This window comes from Botryllus schlosseri, chromosome 12 (genome assembly GCF_051294905.1).
Source record: "Botryllus schlosseri isolate E-star chromosome 12, Bs_hap1, whole genome shotgun sequence".
In the NCBI taxonomy this organism is placed as follows: Eukaryota; Metazoa; Chordata; class Ascidiacea; order Stolidobranchia; family Styelidae; genus Botryllus; species Botryllus schlosseri.
The window spans coordinates 12636651-12653909 of record NC_137247.1 but is presented as its reverse complement, the minus strand read 5'-3'; the positions used below and the strand labels follow the sequence as shown (position 1 = coordinate 12653909).

The following is a 17259-nucleotide window of genomic DNA, read 5'->3' as shown; positions in this document are numbered from 1 at the left end:
TGCGGCGCAGTCCGCTTCCGAGATCATGTATTTCATTACCGCGCTTAGCAATCACTGCCAACAAGACTCAATGTACAGACATACGCACAAAAAATTATAGAAAAGCGGTGCGAGGCGCATATACGCGACAGCCTATACATAACAATCTCAAGAACCGTATATGAAATCGGACCGATAATAATATCAAGAAATCCACCGCGGACTCACACACAATACGCAGTAACCGAGCACACACACTTACCAACAACAAAATGTACCAAAACGGAATAGGAAAATAGAGCAATGAAAAATGATAACGTGCACGGCAATGATCGCAAGACGTGAATCGTGCAGGATGGAACTAGATGGACGCGTGCGACAATATAAAGCGGACAACACCAGTAAAGCAAGTACTACATAATAATAAGATGTCCCATCTGCCGTGCCAGCGTACCATACAGAGTGGATGAAAAATCGGAAAAGAAAATACTGTGGGCGTCGGCTACAGTGACAAAAATCTTTGCAACGCTTGGCGATGATGACAAATTATTTCACAATGACACAGGAGTTCACTTGAAAGGCTGTGATTGGCATGTAAATATCGAGAAGAACGGTGAATACGCTTACGCTAAGGTGCCTACCGCCTAGTCTCGCATGCTTCAAATATACATTTTTACCGAAGAAAACATATAGGGACCGCACAATTTCCTAGTTAGCACTCGCAGCATGTGATTTGAAAGACCAGCGTGCTTCGGGTAGCGTGGCAAGAGTTGTAATTCGGGAAAAAGACCTCCTTGACCGATCCTGGACTTCATCCTGATTTGCAGCACTGCGAGCCCTTGTCGGAGCTCTTCGATTCGGAGTTATCGGTCACACCTAAAATCGAGAGACGTCAACAATCCACTTCACCGTGAATTGTGCACAGTGCGCAAGGTGCACTTAACATATTACACTGTGCAGAGCGTATCTACAAATTCTATGGTCCTACTTCGATCCTGTTTTTCAAAGATCTTGTCCGACTCCTAGGCCGGATTCCAGAAATGACCGTGATCTGGTCCGAAAATCTCCAATACTAATTATCTGCTCACAGGATGGTATTTAATATTGATCGAAACAACGCAAACAGGAAACTTAAAAGATCAAACCCAACCCTTGTCTGAAGTAATTATGCCAACTTGGACTTAGCATGTGGTTTATTTCCATGAACGTTTCACTTCAACTATCGATTCGCGGATATCCAATCCGGCTCCACGCTTCGCCCTACACTGTACACGAAAATCGATTATTTCAAGTTTTCCCCATAGCGTAGGGTGCAAATTGGGTTAATGACCCTTTCCGGTAGAAAATTTCTCTTTCACAACCATTCCAGTGGGTGAAAATGTACACCAATGTACACCAATTCCTATCGAGATATGTCCCAGGAGTGTAATGGTTGCTGTTTTCATGTACCAACCGTAGAAATCGCAAAACAGCGGTAGGCCTACACATAAACCTGACCCACAAGGTGCCGATGGCTTGATATACATCTTCCGCTATGGTGGAAATCTTGTGAATATGCCCATTGCCCATTCACAATCGCTGTATTTAAGGTGCCACTTCCCAAGGTAAAGTCTCGCATTTCTGAACTGGTATCTGAGATGGAACATCGAGAGTCACAGTGATTTGCAGTACCTATTCTTTAAAATGTTATCGTTTGGTGAGAAAATCATATCTAGTGGTTTCCATCTTCAACACTGTCGATCCACAGTTTATTTTCTGTGTTAGTGTATAGTCGTAAGGAATTAACTGGACGCCAAATGCCCATGTTAAACAGTCCATGTCCTTTTCTGGTGAACACTCCGGACTGATCTATTTTGCCATATCAACTTACTATATATACGCACCGAAATCGTGAGTAGCCATATCGTGAACAGTTGCTGGGATTCGTTCCGCAGTAGGGTAGAGCACGAATTTTCTTTCAAATTCATGAGTGAATTCCATCATTAGTTTCACATATAACTAACAAATAGTCATCTTTCTCGACCCATGTGATCAAATTGACAGGTGGAGCTGTTGCATGGAGTGTTTTTGAAAATTTAGCGCAAGTTAGAAATGATGCATCTTCAGGTGGGGAAATTGTTATTAGCAGAGGTGGTCAAAGTAGTCAAGAAAGCTACTCATGTAGAAGTAGTGACTGAAAAATCTACTCAAGTACGAGTAGAAGTACTTCTTCCATAAGACACCTAAAACTACTTGAAGCAGAATTGACTGACTTTAAAAGTACTCAAGTAAGTAAGTACTTGTGAAAACGATCCTTATTCTTTCACATGGATTGTAAAAAGGTGCAAATTGAGGTATATATGCGAATGGTGACGAGCTTGATTCATATTGATGCATACCAGGAGGTATCCAATTTTTTGTAGCCTAAGCATTCGTCCACATCATGGGATGAAAATGATAGTATTGATATGGAGATGCGATACTAATCCTCTGTTTTCTCGAACAGCACGTTTTAGAAAATAGCATGATATGACGCCATCCCCCATATTATAAGGCCCGTAGTTTAGTCGAAGAGTAATACGGAGAAGTTGTATAGGATACGGTGTAAACACTTTGTGCGATTAGTAAACGTTAATAGAAAATATCGTGGACCGTAAAAATGCCATATTGTGTAGCTTTATTTCCGGAAATTGAAGGCATTACTACACTTGCTTTTATACTTCAACATATATGTTATCCAGACAAAAGAACTGATATTAATTATAACTCAAAGTATATGATACTGGGAATTGAAAGTGAAACAGAAATACTACTTCGAAAAGCGGAACACGTTTTTCATGGCTTTAGTCCAGAAAGTTTCAAATGTGGTATGCTAAAACAACTCTAATACTAACAAAAAAGTCCACTTTTCCAGGTTAGGACGCACAATGGACATGCTAGATTACGATATTGCAAGTAAATGCTAGATTGCGAAACATCAGTTTCAATCGTTATGATGAGCCATATATACTGTGATGAATTATTTCGGATGGGCGAAGGGCGACAATGTGGTTTGCTTGTTTGTTTTTGGGTATTCATGGTGTTTGTTGACTACTATGGTCATTTACACCAGGCCGATATTCTTCTTATTTTCCGTAACTGCCGACTTATAGCACGGCCCACCTCTAGGCTTTTGTAAGACATTGCTGACGCAGATGAGGTGGCGAGGAGGAGCCTAGGTAAACCTCCAACATTTAGGTATCGGAATTCAGAAGTCGACCTTGGTCGGACTCGAGCCCGCACCCATTGGTGTTGCAGCCGCGGATTGTGCGTGCGAACGCAGGGATATCTAGATATAGATATCCATATGTGAACGGAACCACGCCAGCCCGCTAGCTAAATTATATGCATCGATACTTTCGTGAAATCATACCAGTCAGGTCACCCCGTATCCACTGCGCGCGACGAAAATTCTAAGCTTTACTCAAATTTTATGAAAATTAAATGTTGATACTCCGTGAAAACAGCCCCGAAATTCCTCAGGCTATCTTCCTGTTTGGAAGATTGAACTACTTCTACTTGACAAACTGAAAATAGCGAAAAGTAAGTAAGTTGATCACAAAATATTATGAAGTAGAAGTAGCAAAAATCAGATCTACTTGAGTAAGTACCAAAAGTAGAGGAAAACTACTTGAGTACTTCGAAAAAGTAGAAGTACTTCGTTACTGACCACCTCTGGTTATTAGTCACTTTGTTACATACTGTTATTTCTTGACGTCCCGTCAGGATTGTCGGTATACTGGTAAGATACCGGAACCGACCAAACGTACCAGAAACGAATTTCTTCCACGAGGAATACACGATTGCAAGTTGGTATTTCTGCATGGGGTCGCATCGTTTTTCTATGTTGTTCGCATCTGCGCTGTAAGTCTCAGATTGCAAAGTACGCTACTTAAAGGGGCACTGCGCTCTAAAAATGATGTGGTCTCAAATTGAAGGTAAAAACGAACAAAAATTTTTGGCCGCAGCCATTTCCTTCAGAACGCCACCGTACTGGAGCTGCAATTTATTGAAATTTCTACAAGACCAGCTGTCGCGGCTGCTTAACCCGTTACATGGCATGATATCTGCACCGTCGCACTTGCTCGACGCGATTAGGCAGTCACGCAGAGAACGAATTTTAGATAGTTGTCAGCCGATGTTATGAAGGAAATGTGTCTAAGTTTCGTTCTCTGCGTGACCGCCTTATCGTGTCGAGCAAGTGCGACGATGAAGACATCGATGAAGACATCGTGCCATGTAACGGGCTAAGCAGCCGCGGCAGCTGGTCTTGTAGAAATTTCAATAAATTGCAGCTCCATTACGGTGGCGTTCTGAAGGAAATGGCCGCGGCCAAAAATTTTTGTTCGTTTTTACCTTCAATTTGAGACCACATCATTTTTAGAGCGCAGTGCCCCTTTAATTAAAATCGAAAAATGAACTCGCATTGAATCGTGCGCCGTGCGATGAAACCTTCCAGTTAATTCGTAAATTCAATTTGCATGTCGTCGGCCGCACATTTTTCCTTCTACGGCGCAGTTTGCTCACACCTGGCATACCGTAGTTAGATGTGTCTCGCGGTAGATAGTGGATGTTATGATTCAAAGAAAATTTGTGGTTCCCAAAGGCCAAAGGTTTACAGCAGGGGTGTCAAACTCAAATTGCGTCGCGGGCCGGATTCAAACCTTCAAATAGCCCGCGGGCCGTACCAGTCAACTGATTCCAAAATCATGCCCCAACTTTTCACTTCAATACTTTATTATCTAGTATATACAGCTAATAGTATGTTGCATTGAACCCGGGATCATAGGGCTTTATTCTAGCAAGAAGCAACACTTTTATTTGCGAACAATGGCGATTCGGGCTTCTCTGGAGGCCGGGCACCTTTTGAGTAAGAAACGACACGACAGTGCAATCACGGATAGTTGCATTGTATTTTTCTATAACCACTGTATTCTACACGTAAACTGCTAATAACGGTTTTGCATTAACGTTTTCGCTACTATGAATAACTACGTTTCTTGTTTCATTTTTCAGTAAAACTCTAAACTTAGTGTGAACCCAATGCCTTCTCGAAATGCCTCAACCGACTTCTTCCCAGTGGCAACTAGAAAGAAACCACAACACAATAGTGGAGTGGTAATAATGTGGCATATGGACATGCTCTACATTTGCTGTCTTGAGGGATAATTTAATGGAAGAAATTCCTACAAAAAATCTCAACATTTGTTATAAATGTTATTGATAATATAAATATATATCAGTCAACTCAGAATTGGTCCGCGGGCCGGATGAAATGGCTTGGCGGGCCGTATGTTTGACACCCCTGGCTTACAGACAGGGTTAGGGTTATAGAGTGACATGCTGCGCTGTCGTTTTTCATCGCGCCAAATGTCGGTCGACCCAAATGAGACAAAGCACTCACGGACGAGCCCGCCGTCTCCGATCCTGTTGCTGCTGTTCGCTCGCTTCTCCGACTCTTTCAAAATCGACGTCTCGAATGCGAGGGCCGCGACTCTCGAGAAGAATTTCTTGACGTTTTCACCTGCAACGTCAATCGAGAAAATGAGCAAGAGCCCGCCCGTTCGTAGAGCCTCGTCTTTGCCCGACGTCGATCTTACAAGTCGGGTTATATCAAGTAGCTCGGGTTATAGCAAGTAGGTAGGACTCGAATCCAGGGTTGTAACCAGGGTTGTAATGACTCGAGTCACGATTTTCTGATGACTCGACTTGACTCGAGTCATTTTTTCAAAATAGGGAAATGACTCGACTCGAGTCAATCTGTTTATTGACTCGACTTGGACTCAAGTCATTGCGTATGACTCGAACCAAGTCATTGACTCGAGACTCAGACGGCCAAGACCGACATTTCATTGAAATTCGAACCCTGGTTGTAACCAAGTCACAAGGTTCCAGGTCCATCTCACTTTTATAGTTTTGTCTCGAGTCAAGTCGAGTCATTTTCAATCCACCACCGAGTCAAGGTTGAGTCCAAGTCAGCTAGTAAAGGGTCGAGTCCGAGTCATAGTGCCGTGACTCTAGTCTAGAGGCGGGCAACCTTTTTGCTAATCACCGCCACATTCCAGAGCATAGCCGTACCTGTGTTAAATTATCCGTGCCCCCTTCTGGTGCGCTCCGGGTTATTTTACTTTTCATATCGGCCTATCATACGCGCCGAAATCGCGAGCGGTAAAGTTATAAATATTTATTGAGACTTCGCAATGTCGCGCCTAAAATTTTTTCCGTCATTAATAGTAGCAGTATCACATATTACTATCAAATATTTATCCTTTCACAGCCCATGTGATCAGATTCACCGGTGGAGTTATAGAGGGAGTGACTTCGAAAATTTAGGGCAAGTTAGAAACAACGATGCATCTTCGGGTGGGCCAATTGTTATCAGTCACTTTGTTGGATGCTGTTATTTCTCGACCCCCCCCCCCCCATCAGGATTGCCGGTATAGTAGAAATATATTGGAATCTCCCGAATGTACTAGAAACAAATTTCTTTCGTGGGGAGCACACGACTCCAGCTCAGACTACAAAGGACGCAACTACATTAAAATAGAGAAATGAAGAAGATTTCAAGGTTGATTAAAATCTCTCGAACATTCGGGAGTGAATTCGTAATTTCAATTTGCATGTCGATGGCCGCTAACACATAACAATTGAATTACGTGTCGACGGCCGCACAAATTTCCTTCTACGGCCGCAGGTTGCACAGCCCTGCTCTAGTCGCTCTGCGCGAGTGATATAGAATGTCTCGCATTCATAATATAGTAATTTTCCTAAGTTTCAACAGTTGCTGGCCCTATTTTCCAAGTATCACTGACTGATGAACGAAATACCAATAATATGATAACTTATCTATTATTCGAAGTTACAATGAAATGTCTGTCTTGGCTTTCCTAGTCTTGAGTCATAATACTTGGTTTGACTCGGACTTGACTCGGTGGTGAATTGAAAATGACTCGACTCAACATGACTTGGTGATTGACTAGTGACTCGGTAACAACCCTGGTACTAGAACACGAAACTCACCTGTGCTTGCTGAAGCCGCCCAATATTCCGCGCCCAGATTCTTTGCGATCTCCACCGCCTCCCGTTCAATATCCCTGTACGCTGCGTCGGTCTGGATAAATAAGTAATTCGTTTCGAGGTCGAACGAGTAAAGTAGGCGATCTAACTCACCACCAGATCTCGCTTCGTTCCGACCAGGAACACTTTGATGTTGGTTTGCCCTTGATTCTCTTTCATCGCAGATTGAAGCCATATTCTAGAAAGAGGGCAGATATGCTTGGTAACAAAGTACTCTAGTACCGAGTTGCATTACTCAATTAAATACTGATGTTTTTAAACTACTTCCATCTCTACTATCAACTTTATACAATCTTGCATTTTGTAAAAGCCTAAAATAGTTTTGAGATCTGTTTGTATCTCTTTAATGAGTGAAATTGCTATAACTACTGGGACAAGTAGACCCAGGATCACCGTAACTGAACATATTTTCGATAATTGCACCCATTCGTATTACCGTATTCATTTTGCATCACTCATGAATATGCGCACACTACACGTCGAAAGAAGTGACAAAAACCGACTTTGCCCTAACCAAGACCCAGTGATGCGTTGATCACTATTGGAGCGTGTCATAATAGAAATATATATAGGCCTACTCCGACGGTAAAAACACGAACCGGAAAAGATTGCATGCCTTATATTAATTCAGGACATCATTGACTTTAATCAAGTTGGTTCTAGTCGACTATCGGCTTGATAACAATGCAAAGACTCGATATTCGATCACAGTGGATTTAATCCACTGGTAAGTGCTGTAAGCAAATCTCGGTAGACAGGAATTCCACCTTATGAAAGAGCTAAGTACACTTTTTTACGACTCAAACAAAAATGTATGCTATTTGCAGAGCTGAATAGGTCAATGTCACTCCAAGGTGATCAAGGAGTCACATGAGATCAGTGAGATGTAACATGAATTTATGAAGCACTGACTTTATTTAGAACACATACGATGGCCACAACAATGTGCGCAGTCATCGTAAGCAGAAATTACGAATGAATAGAACAGCCCTGCTTAGCAAATGGAAACTGGTAGGCTGATAGTACTTGAAAAGCTATTACCAGTCCAAGTCAAATTTACACATCCATACCCCACCCCGTCCCGTATACAGCCACCACAAAGACAGCAATCAAAAGTCCTGATAAAAGATTTCTTTCGCCTCAATTTCAGAACAGATACGGACATGCGGTATTTACTCGGCCGCAAGGCAATGCATTCATGAAACACACAAAGCATTCAGCATGATAAATATCATATATGCAGTTACGTGTAAGAACAAATCACAAAACCAATGTACTGTTTGCCATACATGGAAAATAAACATTGTGCTCTATTTGAAAAAACGTAGCAATAAATAACAAACACATGACCTACCTGGCATTTTTTAAACTTTGGATGTCCGACAAGTCAAAGACAATGGTCACAACTGAAAAAAATAGACATGATTATCGGTTATGTATCGCATTCAGTATAATATGCAACAATACTGACCATGCGCACCACGATAATATGCGGCTGCAATGCATTGAAATCTCTCTTGTCCAGCTGTGTCCCACCTGATAGTAGATCGTATATGGTTAATGGAATAGTTTGTTGGAACCTCAGGGTCATCTCAAGACGAACTGACATACAAGAATCAAAACTTAAAATTGTTATTCAGTATAAAAGATATTTTTGTACAGGCACATCCATTACCAATGTAGAAAATTCTTTAGGAATAGGATTTGGACACTGTTTAGCGGCATATACACCGATCATGATATACATACACTTTTACACACGATCTGTGCATATGCAATATGCATACTAAAGTGCATGATGTGATATGCCGCAGGACAAGGAAACAAGGACAAATTTGAGACTATTTCGTATTTAGAGTTGAGTGCCTCAGTAAGGTGGTGCAGATATCACTAGAGAATTTCATACTCCAGTCATTGTATATTGTACGGAAAATTAAACTTTCAAGTATGGTATGTATGAAGCCATTGAATAATGTATGAAGACAATCCTCTAAACAGTTTGTCTTGTGATAAAGTTATACACTTATCAGAGTTACACGTTTTATACAAGGACCAGACCAAGACTATGGAGGGAGAGATAGAAAGCATTAATGTTTTAACATACTTAAACTGATCATATCAACCAGAGATGATTGACGGCAACACAATTCTTGGTAACAGTACAGGGCATGAAATTACTACTGTCTGGTTAGAAATATGATGAATGTAATTCAATTCATAATAGAGTAGATAATTCGCCAATATCAACTCAAATTGATGGGAAGCGCCAATATATTCATGATACTTCCAATCACATTTAATGGGGTTCTTCAAATTTAATTACAATTCAGTTTCAGCATATTATGAACTTGACATTTACATCTTCATGTAGTGTATCAGTAATCGACATGTAAGCTCTGTATTCTAATTGGACAGAGGTTTTATATCATTGAAATTATGACATATAGTTGTACAAACTTGGTAGCCTACCATCCAGAAGACTATACACACGAGTTCCTATGTGCACGAGCGTCAGCAGTGACACAGCAGGTAGTCATTTGCCATTACCGAGACAATCGTCGCTAAATCACCATGATTGAATGAGTAAAAGAACGATGTGAAAAGTCATAAAAAAAATACCCAGGCCTCAATCCAGTCAACTCACATTTGCAATGTAAACGGACAACCCAGTATCTCGAATCTTTCCACTTCAAAATCAACGCCAATAGTCGCTTTGTAATCTTTGTCGAAAGATTCTTTACAGAATCGCGACACCAGCGAGGTCTTCCCCACACCGACGTCACCAATAATGATCATCTTGCATATCTTCAACCTGTAAATTTGTTTTGAACATGATTTACAGTTGGAGACACTTTTTGATCATGCAGAGAGGAAGATTTTCAATTTTTTTAAATTTAATTGGCAGACTTGCAAATTGATAAGAAGATTAAAATAAGCAAACCCTACCTCACGCCTGGCATCAGTCAAACCACGATCTACTTCTACTGATATTTGGTTTGACGACAATCATTATTTATATACCATTGCCCAAACAGTTAAATTGCATGTCTCTATCGAGATTACAACTTATTCGCTCAAACTCAATACCTATTGAAGAACATCAAAACATAACATACATTGATGAAGTATGAGGGTCAGCCTAATAACAGAGTAAGAGCATCACTTCAATAAACAATCCATATCTTGGACCAGTTCAGGGACATGGTGTCTCAAGTAAATAGAATTATTATAATTCCAATCTGCTGACATGACGTCTGGGCATCAACGCCGTGTTTCCAAGCAATACCAATCTATGCTAACACTACTTTGAACTTAAAAAATCGAAAATGAATAAAGCAAGCAGTTTGGCTTGAAATAGAAGTGGGAGTAGTTCAAAAGCACAGACACTGAGTATGCCTCCTACAATTCTGAAGTAGACATAAATGTACGTTACTGACCATTTCCGATAATAATCAGTCAACTTAGTGTGATACCCTTACCCAACACTGACAGCCTGATGGCTTCGGCACATCTCGCGGGTTCTTGGGTCAAAATCGTGATTCTTGTCGACGACGGCTTGCTCGTGAAAACATTTTGGAAACGTCGAGATGACTCGATCCTTATGAACCTTGTGATGGATTCGGCCAACATCCGAAGCCATAATATAGACTAGCGATACACAGCTAAAATGCTACCTAATGTGGAAGCGTAACAGTGAATCGTTACAAAAGGTTGAACCGTAACTGTAATAAACATGAAAAAATGTTTCATAACAGTCCAACGTTAACAGTTTTTGTCACTGGTTAACAAAAGAATGGCAAGAACACATTTACATTTGGCAGATTTACGTCATGCTATCGTATTACTACCAAGAGATAGTTACGTTATGAAACAAAAATACTATCAGCAGGTAATTACATCAACGCCACGAAACAAAAACACATGGCCTTAGGACTTGCAGCCTAAGATATAGAAAGATTGATTTTACGGAATTAGCTCCACCAAATGTTACACTCCAATATGTGCAATAGACTAGCCACACCATTGCATAGTGGATACACAGCAACATGTCCAAAACCATCAAATAATAATGCTGCTGCTCAGGCTTGATAAAACTAAACTATCATATTCACAGGCGATGTTTCGTTCCGACAAAACAGGCTGATAGGATAGGATGTGGTCAAATGTTACATTTTCCACACAGAGATTCTGCTAGGTCTGGTCTTGCCAGCTTGTTATCGTGCACCCTAGACATGCCTATGAGCAATATCCGGATAAAGGGACTTGTTTCTAAAAACTTACTTCCTAAAACTAACCTTCATACCGTGAATCTTTTTCTGATGGGATTTCAAAGCATGGGGATGCCTATATTCGACGCCGCAAACCTCACACTGATAGCTCGGTTTCCGATGCGTGGCTTTATGATGATGCAGCGAACCGCGATGGCTAAATGTTTTCCCACATTCATCACAAGAAAATGGCCTTTCCTTGGTATGGGTGCGAACGTGGGCATCAAATGTTGATTTGTAAGCAAACGAGTCATCACAAATGTGACACATGTAGGGATGTACTTTAGTATGCACCCTACGGTGGATATTGCGATTGGCTCTTTGAGAAAATTTTTTACCACAAATTTCACATTCGAATGGTTTTTCAGATGTATGAGTTCTACAATGCACGCGTAGTAACTGGTTACTGACAAATGCTTTATCACAAACCGGACATTTGTGTCGTCTCTCTTTGTGCATCGCTGAATGTTTCACAAGACGATAGCTATTAAGAAATGAAGCATCACAGATTTTACAGACGTAGTTCTTTTCCGATGAATGTATCGCCTCGTGATAACGAAGGGCCGTTGCATTGCTACATACCTTCGAGCATATAGGGCATCGATATTCCTTGTTGCCACAATTGTGTTTTTTAGTATACCCAGTACCGCAGATGCCGCAAATTTGCAATGTGTCATTCAAATGTTTCTGAAAGTGCGTCCGGACAGTTTGAACGAGGGAATACGTTTTTGGGCATACCGGGCATTTATATCTCCCATCTTCGGTTTCCTCAAATTCATCCTTCGGAGCTTTCTGTTTTGGCTCCATCTTCGCCTTAATTTCCTTTGGTTTCTTGGGTTTCTTTTGCGAAGTTTTTTTCTCGCTTTTAGCGACTTTACGAGGTTTGCGATTTTGCTGTTTCACATGCTTTTTGGGAATCGCTTTGACTTTCTTAGGAGCAGATTTCCGCTTTTCGGCAAGATCAGCAAGTAAATCGCCGAACGTTTTCACTGCTCCTGGACGGGATTTTTCAGGTTTGTGGTGGTCAAGTTCATCAAGACGACTCACTGACGATTGGTACGGCAGAAAGTCGGCAGCGCCGACATTTCCTTGAATAAGGACATCGTCCACATCCGAATCAACTTCAGAATTCTCTGATTTTCGAATTTTCGAAGTGACGTTATCGATTTCACTCACATCAGATTCTTCAGACTCGAGAATTTCAGGTAAGCTGTAGCCAAAATTATCGACTATATCGTTGAGCTGCGAGTCGTCATCAGAGCTGAGGTCGGCAAAACTGTCATCATCCATTTATGCGATAAATCATTCTTTTCAATACCATTAATGTTGCTAAATTTGCATCACTGCGACGTCGCCTTCTATTTGCTCCTAATAACTCCGCAGCGAAGTAAACAACACTATACAACACGGACTCGAGTCTACTCTCGTCTCGTCGACCGGTTGATAGACACCATAGAATACATCAAAACTAAAAGGTCCGTTTTTTCAATGAAATCGGATTTGTCGGAATTTTCGGATATTGCGTTTTATAGGAAGGAAAGGACGTAGTTTATTTTTGTCCTTGATGTTTTTGCGGCAAATTATCCGACTCATAATACACATAAAAACGATCTGTGCAAATGCATACCATGACTGCATGATGTAGGCCTACATATGCCGCTGGACATGGAGGCCGTGCGAATATAGCCTTCTACGGCGTTCTACGGCTTTCTAAGTCTTGCACCACCCCTCAATGCTATCCCAGTAATGCATGAGCTCCAAGCAAAGAAGTCATGGATCCCAGTGTTACTAATCAGGTCTTTGATCTGGCCCGGCCGGGGATTGAGCCCACGACTTACCGATCAAGAAGCTGGACGCTTCATCATTGCACGCTATCTTGTCGGCTCGGTGGTTCCCAGGACACACGAAAGAGAATGCGATAGACACATGACACAATGATTATATAAATCACGCCGACTTCCTCCCCTTGGTCGCCGTTCGTTCTTTAAGACACCTTTACAAAAACAAACTTGAGAAGGAAACGAATAAAAATAGTAAGGAAAACCGACTCGAAGACTTGTGATTCTCAATCGGGGGTCCTAACCTAATTTGTATTTTCTAAGGTGGGGAAATCATAAGGCAGTTTCGCTTCATAATTGCAGAAACTTCAGAATGAACGTCGACAGAATTCAACATCTTCGGGCGTATACCCATTGGCAGGAACGAAACAACACTTCGTCAGGCCCCTAAAAAAAACTTGGGTCTTGGGCTCCCATAGAGTGATAAACCTACCCCCAATAAAGTTTTTCGCTTTTGCCACGAAATTAGTCGCACTGTTTAGCGAGCCAGCGGGAAGGGCTAAAATCTTCGATAATTCATGATAAAATCGGTCAATATATGATCGGGAATTGCATATAGGCTCTCAATTTCTTCTTCTCTCTGTTCACGTAATCTGATTTACCGGTAGAGCTGAGTGAGGTGTCTTGGAGACTGTAGGGCCCGTTGGTGTGACTCTGTAACATGATGTTATTTCGTGACCTCCAGTGACCTCTAGTCTGCCATATCAAAAAATATAGAATCGCCCAAACGTAGGCTATTAAACCAAAAGACGCACACGATTTCAAATTGGCATTCCTTCATTGGCATATAACTTTTCCCTGCGGGATGGTATTTGTCTTGTGAGGTTCAGATTGTCAAGGCGCCTATGGACAATTAAACCTATATGTATTTTGTATAGAGAGAGAGAGAGAGAGAGAGGGGTATGATCAGGGCCGTAACAGCACTTCGTCAGCCCCCCCAAAACGTTGGTCTAGGGCCCCCCATACGGTGATAAACCGAACTTCTGGGGGGCTTCGCCCCCCAGACCCCCCCTCTGGCAATCCGATCTTTGCCGCTACTTGTCATCTACATTGGCTGTCCGTTTAGTGAGTCAGATATTCCCGCCTGGACGCGCGAAGCGCGAAAAATTTATATAATTCATGATTGAACCGGTCAATATTATCGGGCGTACACCCGTTGGCAGGAATGAAACAGCACTTCGTCAGCCCGCTCAAAAAAATTGGGTCTTTGGCTCCGATAGGGTGATAACCCGCCCCCGCCCCCTCGCCCATCACATTGTTCGCTTTTGTCACGAAATTAGTCGTACTATGTCTAGTGAGCCAGCGCTAGGCGCGAAAATTTTCGATAATTCATGATTAGGGCTGGGCAAAATCGAGTACCGGAGTGATTCGATTTTGAATCACGTAATATGCTTCGAGTCGAGTCCAGTAATCTAGTATCACCCATTATGACGCCATGACTTAATATAATACGTCAAAGTTCAAATATCTAACTCTTATGTCACCACAAATAATTTAATGCCTGTTATCCGTCTCATAAATGATACTTTGGTATTTTTTTCGACCGTACCGACTTCATTTCACTTGGTGATGATGTTGTGGGATAATCATGACTTCGGAAATGTGCTACATCCAGTAACCTTCGTAGCTTTGTACCATATGTTTCGTATGCTACGATACAGCCAATCAAGGTTCCAAAGCTTCTACAGTGAAAATTAGTATCGAAACTATAATTCTCGTTGATAAATTAACATTCAGTGGCGAGAAGAGTACAATTTCAGTACTCAAAAGAATCGTCCTTTACTACTCGACTCGAATCATTAAAATTAATACTCGATTCTGATTCGAGTACTCGAATCATTGTGCCCAGCCCTGTTCATGATAAAAGCGGCCAATAAGATCGGGAATTGCATATATATTGCTATCAATTTCTTGTCCTCTCTGCTCACGTTATCAGATTTACCGGAAACTGTAGCGCCCGTAAATAATAATTAAACATCTTCGGGCGGGCGGACCCGTTGGTATGACTTCGTTACATGATGTGACGTGACGTGACCTCCTGTCTGCTATATCAAAAAATATAGAATAGCCCAAACGTACTAAACTAAAAGACGCAGACGATTTCAAATTGGTATTTCTTCACTGGCATATAATTCTTCCCTGCGGGATGGTATTTGTCTTCTGAGGTTCAGATTGCCAAGACAGGAACATTTGGCGCCAGTCATTTAGGCGCCTATTGACAATTAAACCTATATGTATTTTGTATATATAACGAAGTTTTCGGACAGCGTAAGGGCAGTCCTTTTCGGCCAAAGTTTTCGCGCTGATCGTTCTGGCACACTTCTTGGAGTCGCATGTAATATGTCCTAAATCGTTATATGTCTTGGTGCGTCGTGGCGCTGTAATGACCAACGCCGATATGTCTATTTCTATAAATCTTGCGTGTTTTTTCTTGGAGGATGAGTACAAATATTGAAGATGTTTGGCAGGTTGACATCGCGCGCAGCGCGAAAAAAAATTGAAAAAGTTGCATAAATTTAAAAAAAATACTCTTTAATTTATGCTAATTCACGAAATAATTTTGGGCCCCCTTCGAGCTCGGGCCCCCTTCAATTGGGGGTTTGGGGTGCGGCAGTTACGGTGCTGGGTATGATATTCTTTTTCGCCTGCACCATCGAGATGCTTTGACGACGGAGTTGCGATAGGGCCCCATGAGGCCATCTAGTCTGCGCCCCGTTTTTTTTCTCCTCCATGCTATCGGTGATTGCTGAGCGCCTAGCAGGATAGCTGTGGATACCAATTTTCGAGTCTTTGGTATGCCCCGGCCGGGGATCGAATCCACGACCTACCGCTCGAGAAGCCGGACGCATAACCATTACACTATCTCGCTCGGTATAACGAAGTTTTCAGTCAGCATAACGGCAGTCCTTTTCGGACAAGGTTTTCTAGCACACTTCTTGGAGTCGCATGTTACATGGCCTAAAACTTTATATGTCTTGGTGCATCGTGGCGCGATAATGGCCAACGCCGACACGCCCAATTCTATAAATCTTGCTTGTCTTTTCTTAGGGGAAGAGTACTCAAAAATCAAAATTATATCAATATCTGGCAACTGGAAATCGCGCATAGCGCGAAAAACTTTCAAAAAAATTGCATGAATTTTCAAAAAATACTCTATAATTTATGTTAATTCACGAAATACATTTGGGTCCCTTTTGAGCTCGCTCCCCCAATTGGGGGGTTTATAGTGCGGCGGTCACGGTCCTAATTGCAGGGACAGGATCATTAGGCGCCAGCCATTTAAGCACCCCAAAATCTAAATCGATGGCTTCGAAATACATGCGTCGGTTTTATATGGCCGTAAATCATTTTGGGATCGCACTTTGCGGAGTCCCTTTATATGGGGTTACCAACTTACCATACATCCTCTTTTTTGACTTTTTTTGAAAGTGTCGTCGGATGACGCCCAAATCAGAGTTGGATCAATTGTAATGGGTAATTGAGCTGAATGTAATTAATTACATTTTTTCATGTAATTGTAATTGTAATTAAGGCATTTCTATTTTGTGTAACTGTAATTGTAATTTGATCAAAATTTTGCTCAATTACAATCTCAATTACATTTTCATGGAAACCTGACAATCACAACATAAAATAATCATTTAATCAATCATTTATTCGTCGCACCGGTGAAAATCCGGTACGAACCAGGATGAGGACGAGGGGCCTTAAAGCCTTAGTTAAACAGTCCCCACGCGTAATAATTAGCCTATTTACATCGGTGTTCTATGCGTGCTGCACTATAACTAGATAATTCAGTCACGCTAAACTGTTTCCCATATTTCAGTAGCAACAGAAAACTTTGTGAATTACAATATAGGCTAAACCAGTGGTTCTCAAACTGGGGGCGCGCCCCATTGGGCGGCGTGAAAGCATCTGAACGGGGCGTGACGCTCCAGCGAACTGAAATCTTTTCCGCGCTTGGCCCGATTCACCTCCGTTTTATGGTTATTGCTCGGTATATAGTTGGAATTTCGTATTGGAGAATTATCTTGTCAACAGTCATAACCTTCCATACCATCAAACTATATGTAAAGATT

The 17259-nt window shown here is 41.6% G+C and overlaps 2 protein-coding genes across 2 annotated transcripts; both read right to left on the bottom strand.

The window, feature by feature from the left end:
• On the bottom strand, window positions 1-10724 carry LOC145451983 (ras-related protein Rab-34-like). The gene is made up of 8 exons (XM_080330203.1): window positions 10554-10724; window positions 9719-9886; window positions 8546-8610; window positions 8429-8480; window positions 7168-7252; window positions 7018-7108; window positions 5402-5521; window positions 1-855 (listed from the first exon to the last, which is right to left on the bottom strand). Exons 1-8 carry the CDS (start codon window positions 10712-10714, stop codon window positions 791-793), a joined length of 807 nt encoding a protein of 268 aa, XP_080186329.1. The 5' UTR covers window positions 10715-10724; the 3' UTR covers window positions 1-790.
• A 72-nt stretch (window positions 10725-10796) lies between these two features.
• On the bottom strand, window positions 10797-13122 carry LOC145451976 (uncharacterized). Its single transcript, XM_080330196.1, has one exon. The coding sequence runs from the start codon at window positions 12630-12632 to the stop codon at window positions 11352-11354; it is 1281 nt and encodes a 426-aa protein (XP_080186322.1). The 5' UTR covers window positions 12633-13122; the 3' UTR covers window positions 10797-11351.
• Between the last annotated feature and the right edge of the window lie 4137 nt (window positions 13123-17259).

What these genes read in the sequence shown, in the direction of transcription:
- LOC145451976 (XM_080330196.1), bottom strand. Translation starts at nt 12,632, where the DNA reads ATGGATGATGACAGTTTTGCCGACCTCAGCTCTGATGACGACTCGCAG.
- LOC145451983 (XM_080330203.1), bottom strand. Translation starts at nt 10,714, where the DNA reads ATGGCTTCGGATGTTGGCCGAATCCATCACAAGGTTCATAAGGATCGA. An exon ending in GGCGGCTTCAGCAAGCACAG is followed by an intron (nt 5,522 to 7,017) that starts GTGAGTTTCGTG and finishes TTGACGTTGCAG; the next exon opens with GTGAAAACGTCAAGAAATTC. An exon ending in CGGAGACGGCGGGCTCGTCC is followed by an intron (nt 856 to 5,401) that starts GTGAGTGCTTTG and finishes TCTCGATTTTAG; the next exon opens with GTGTGACCGATAACTCCGAA.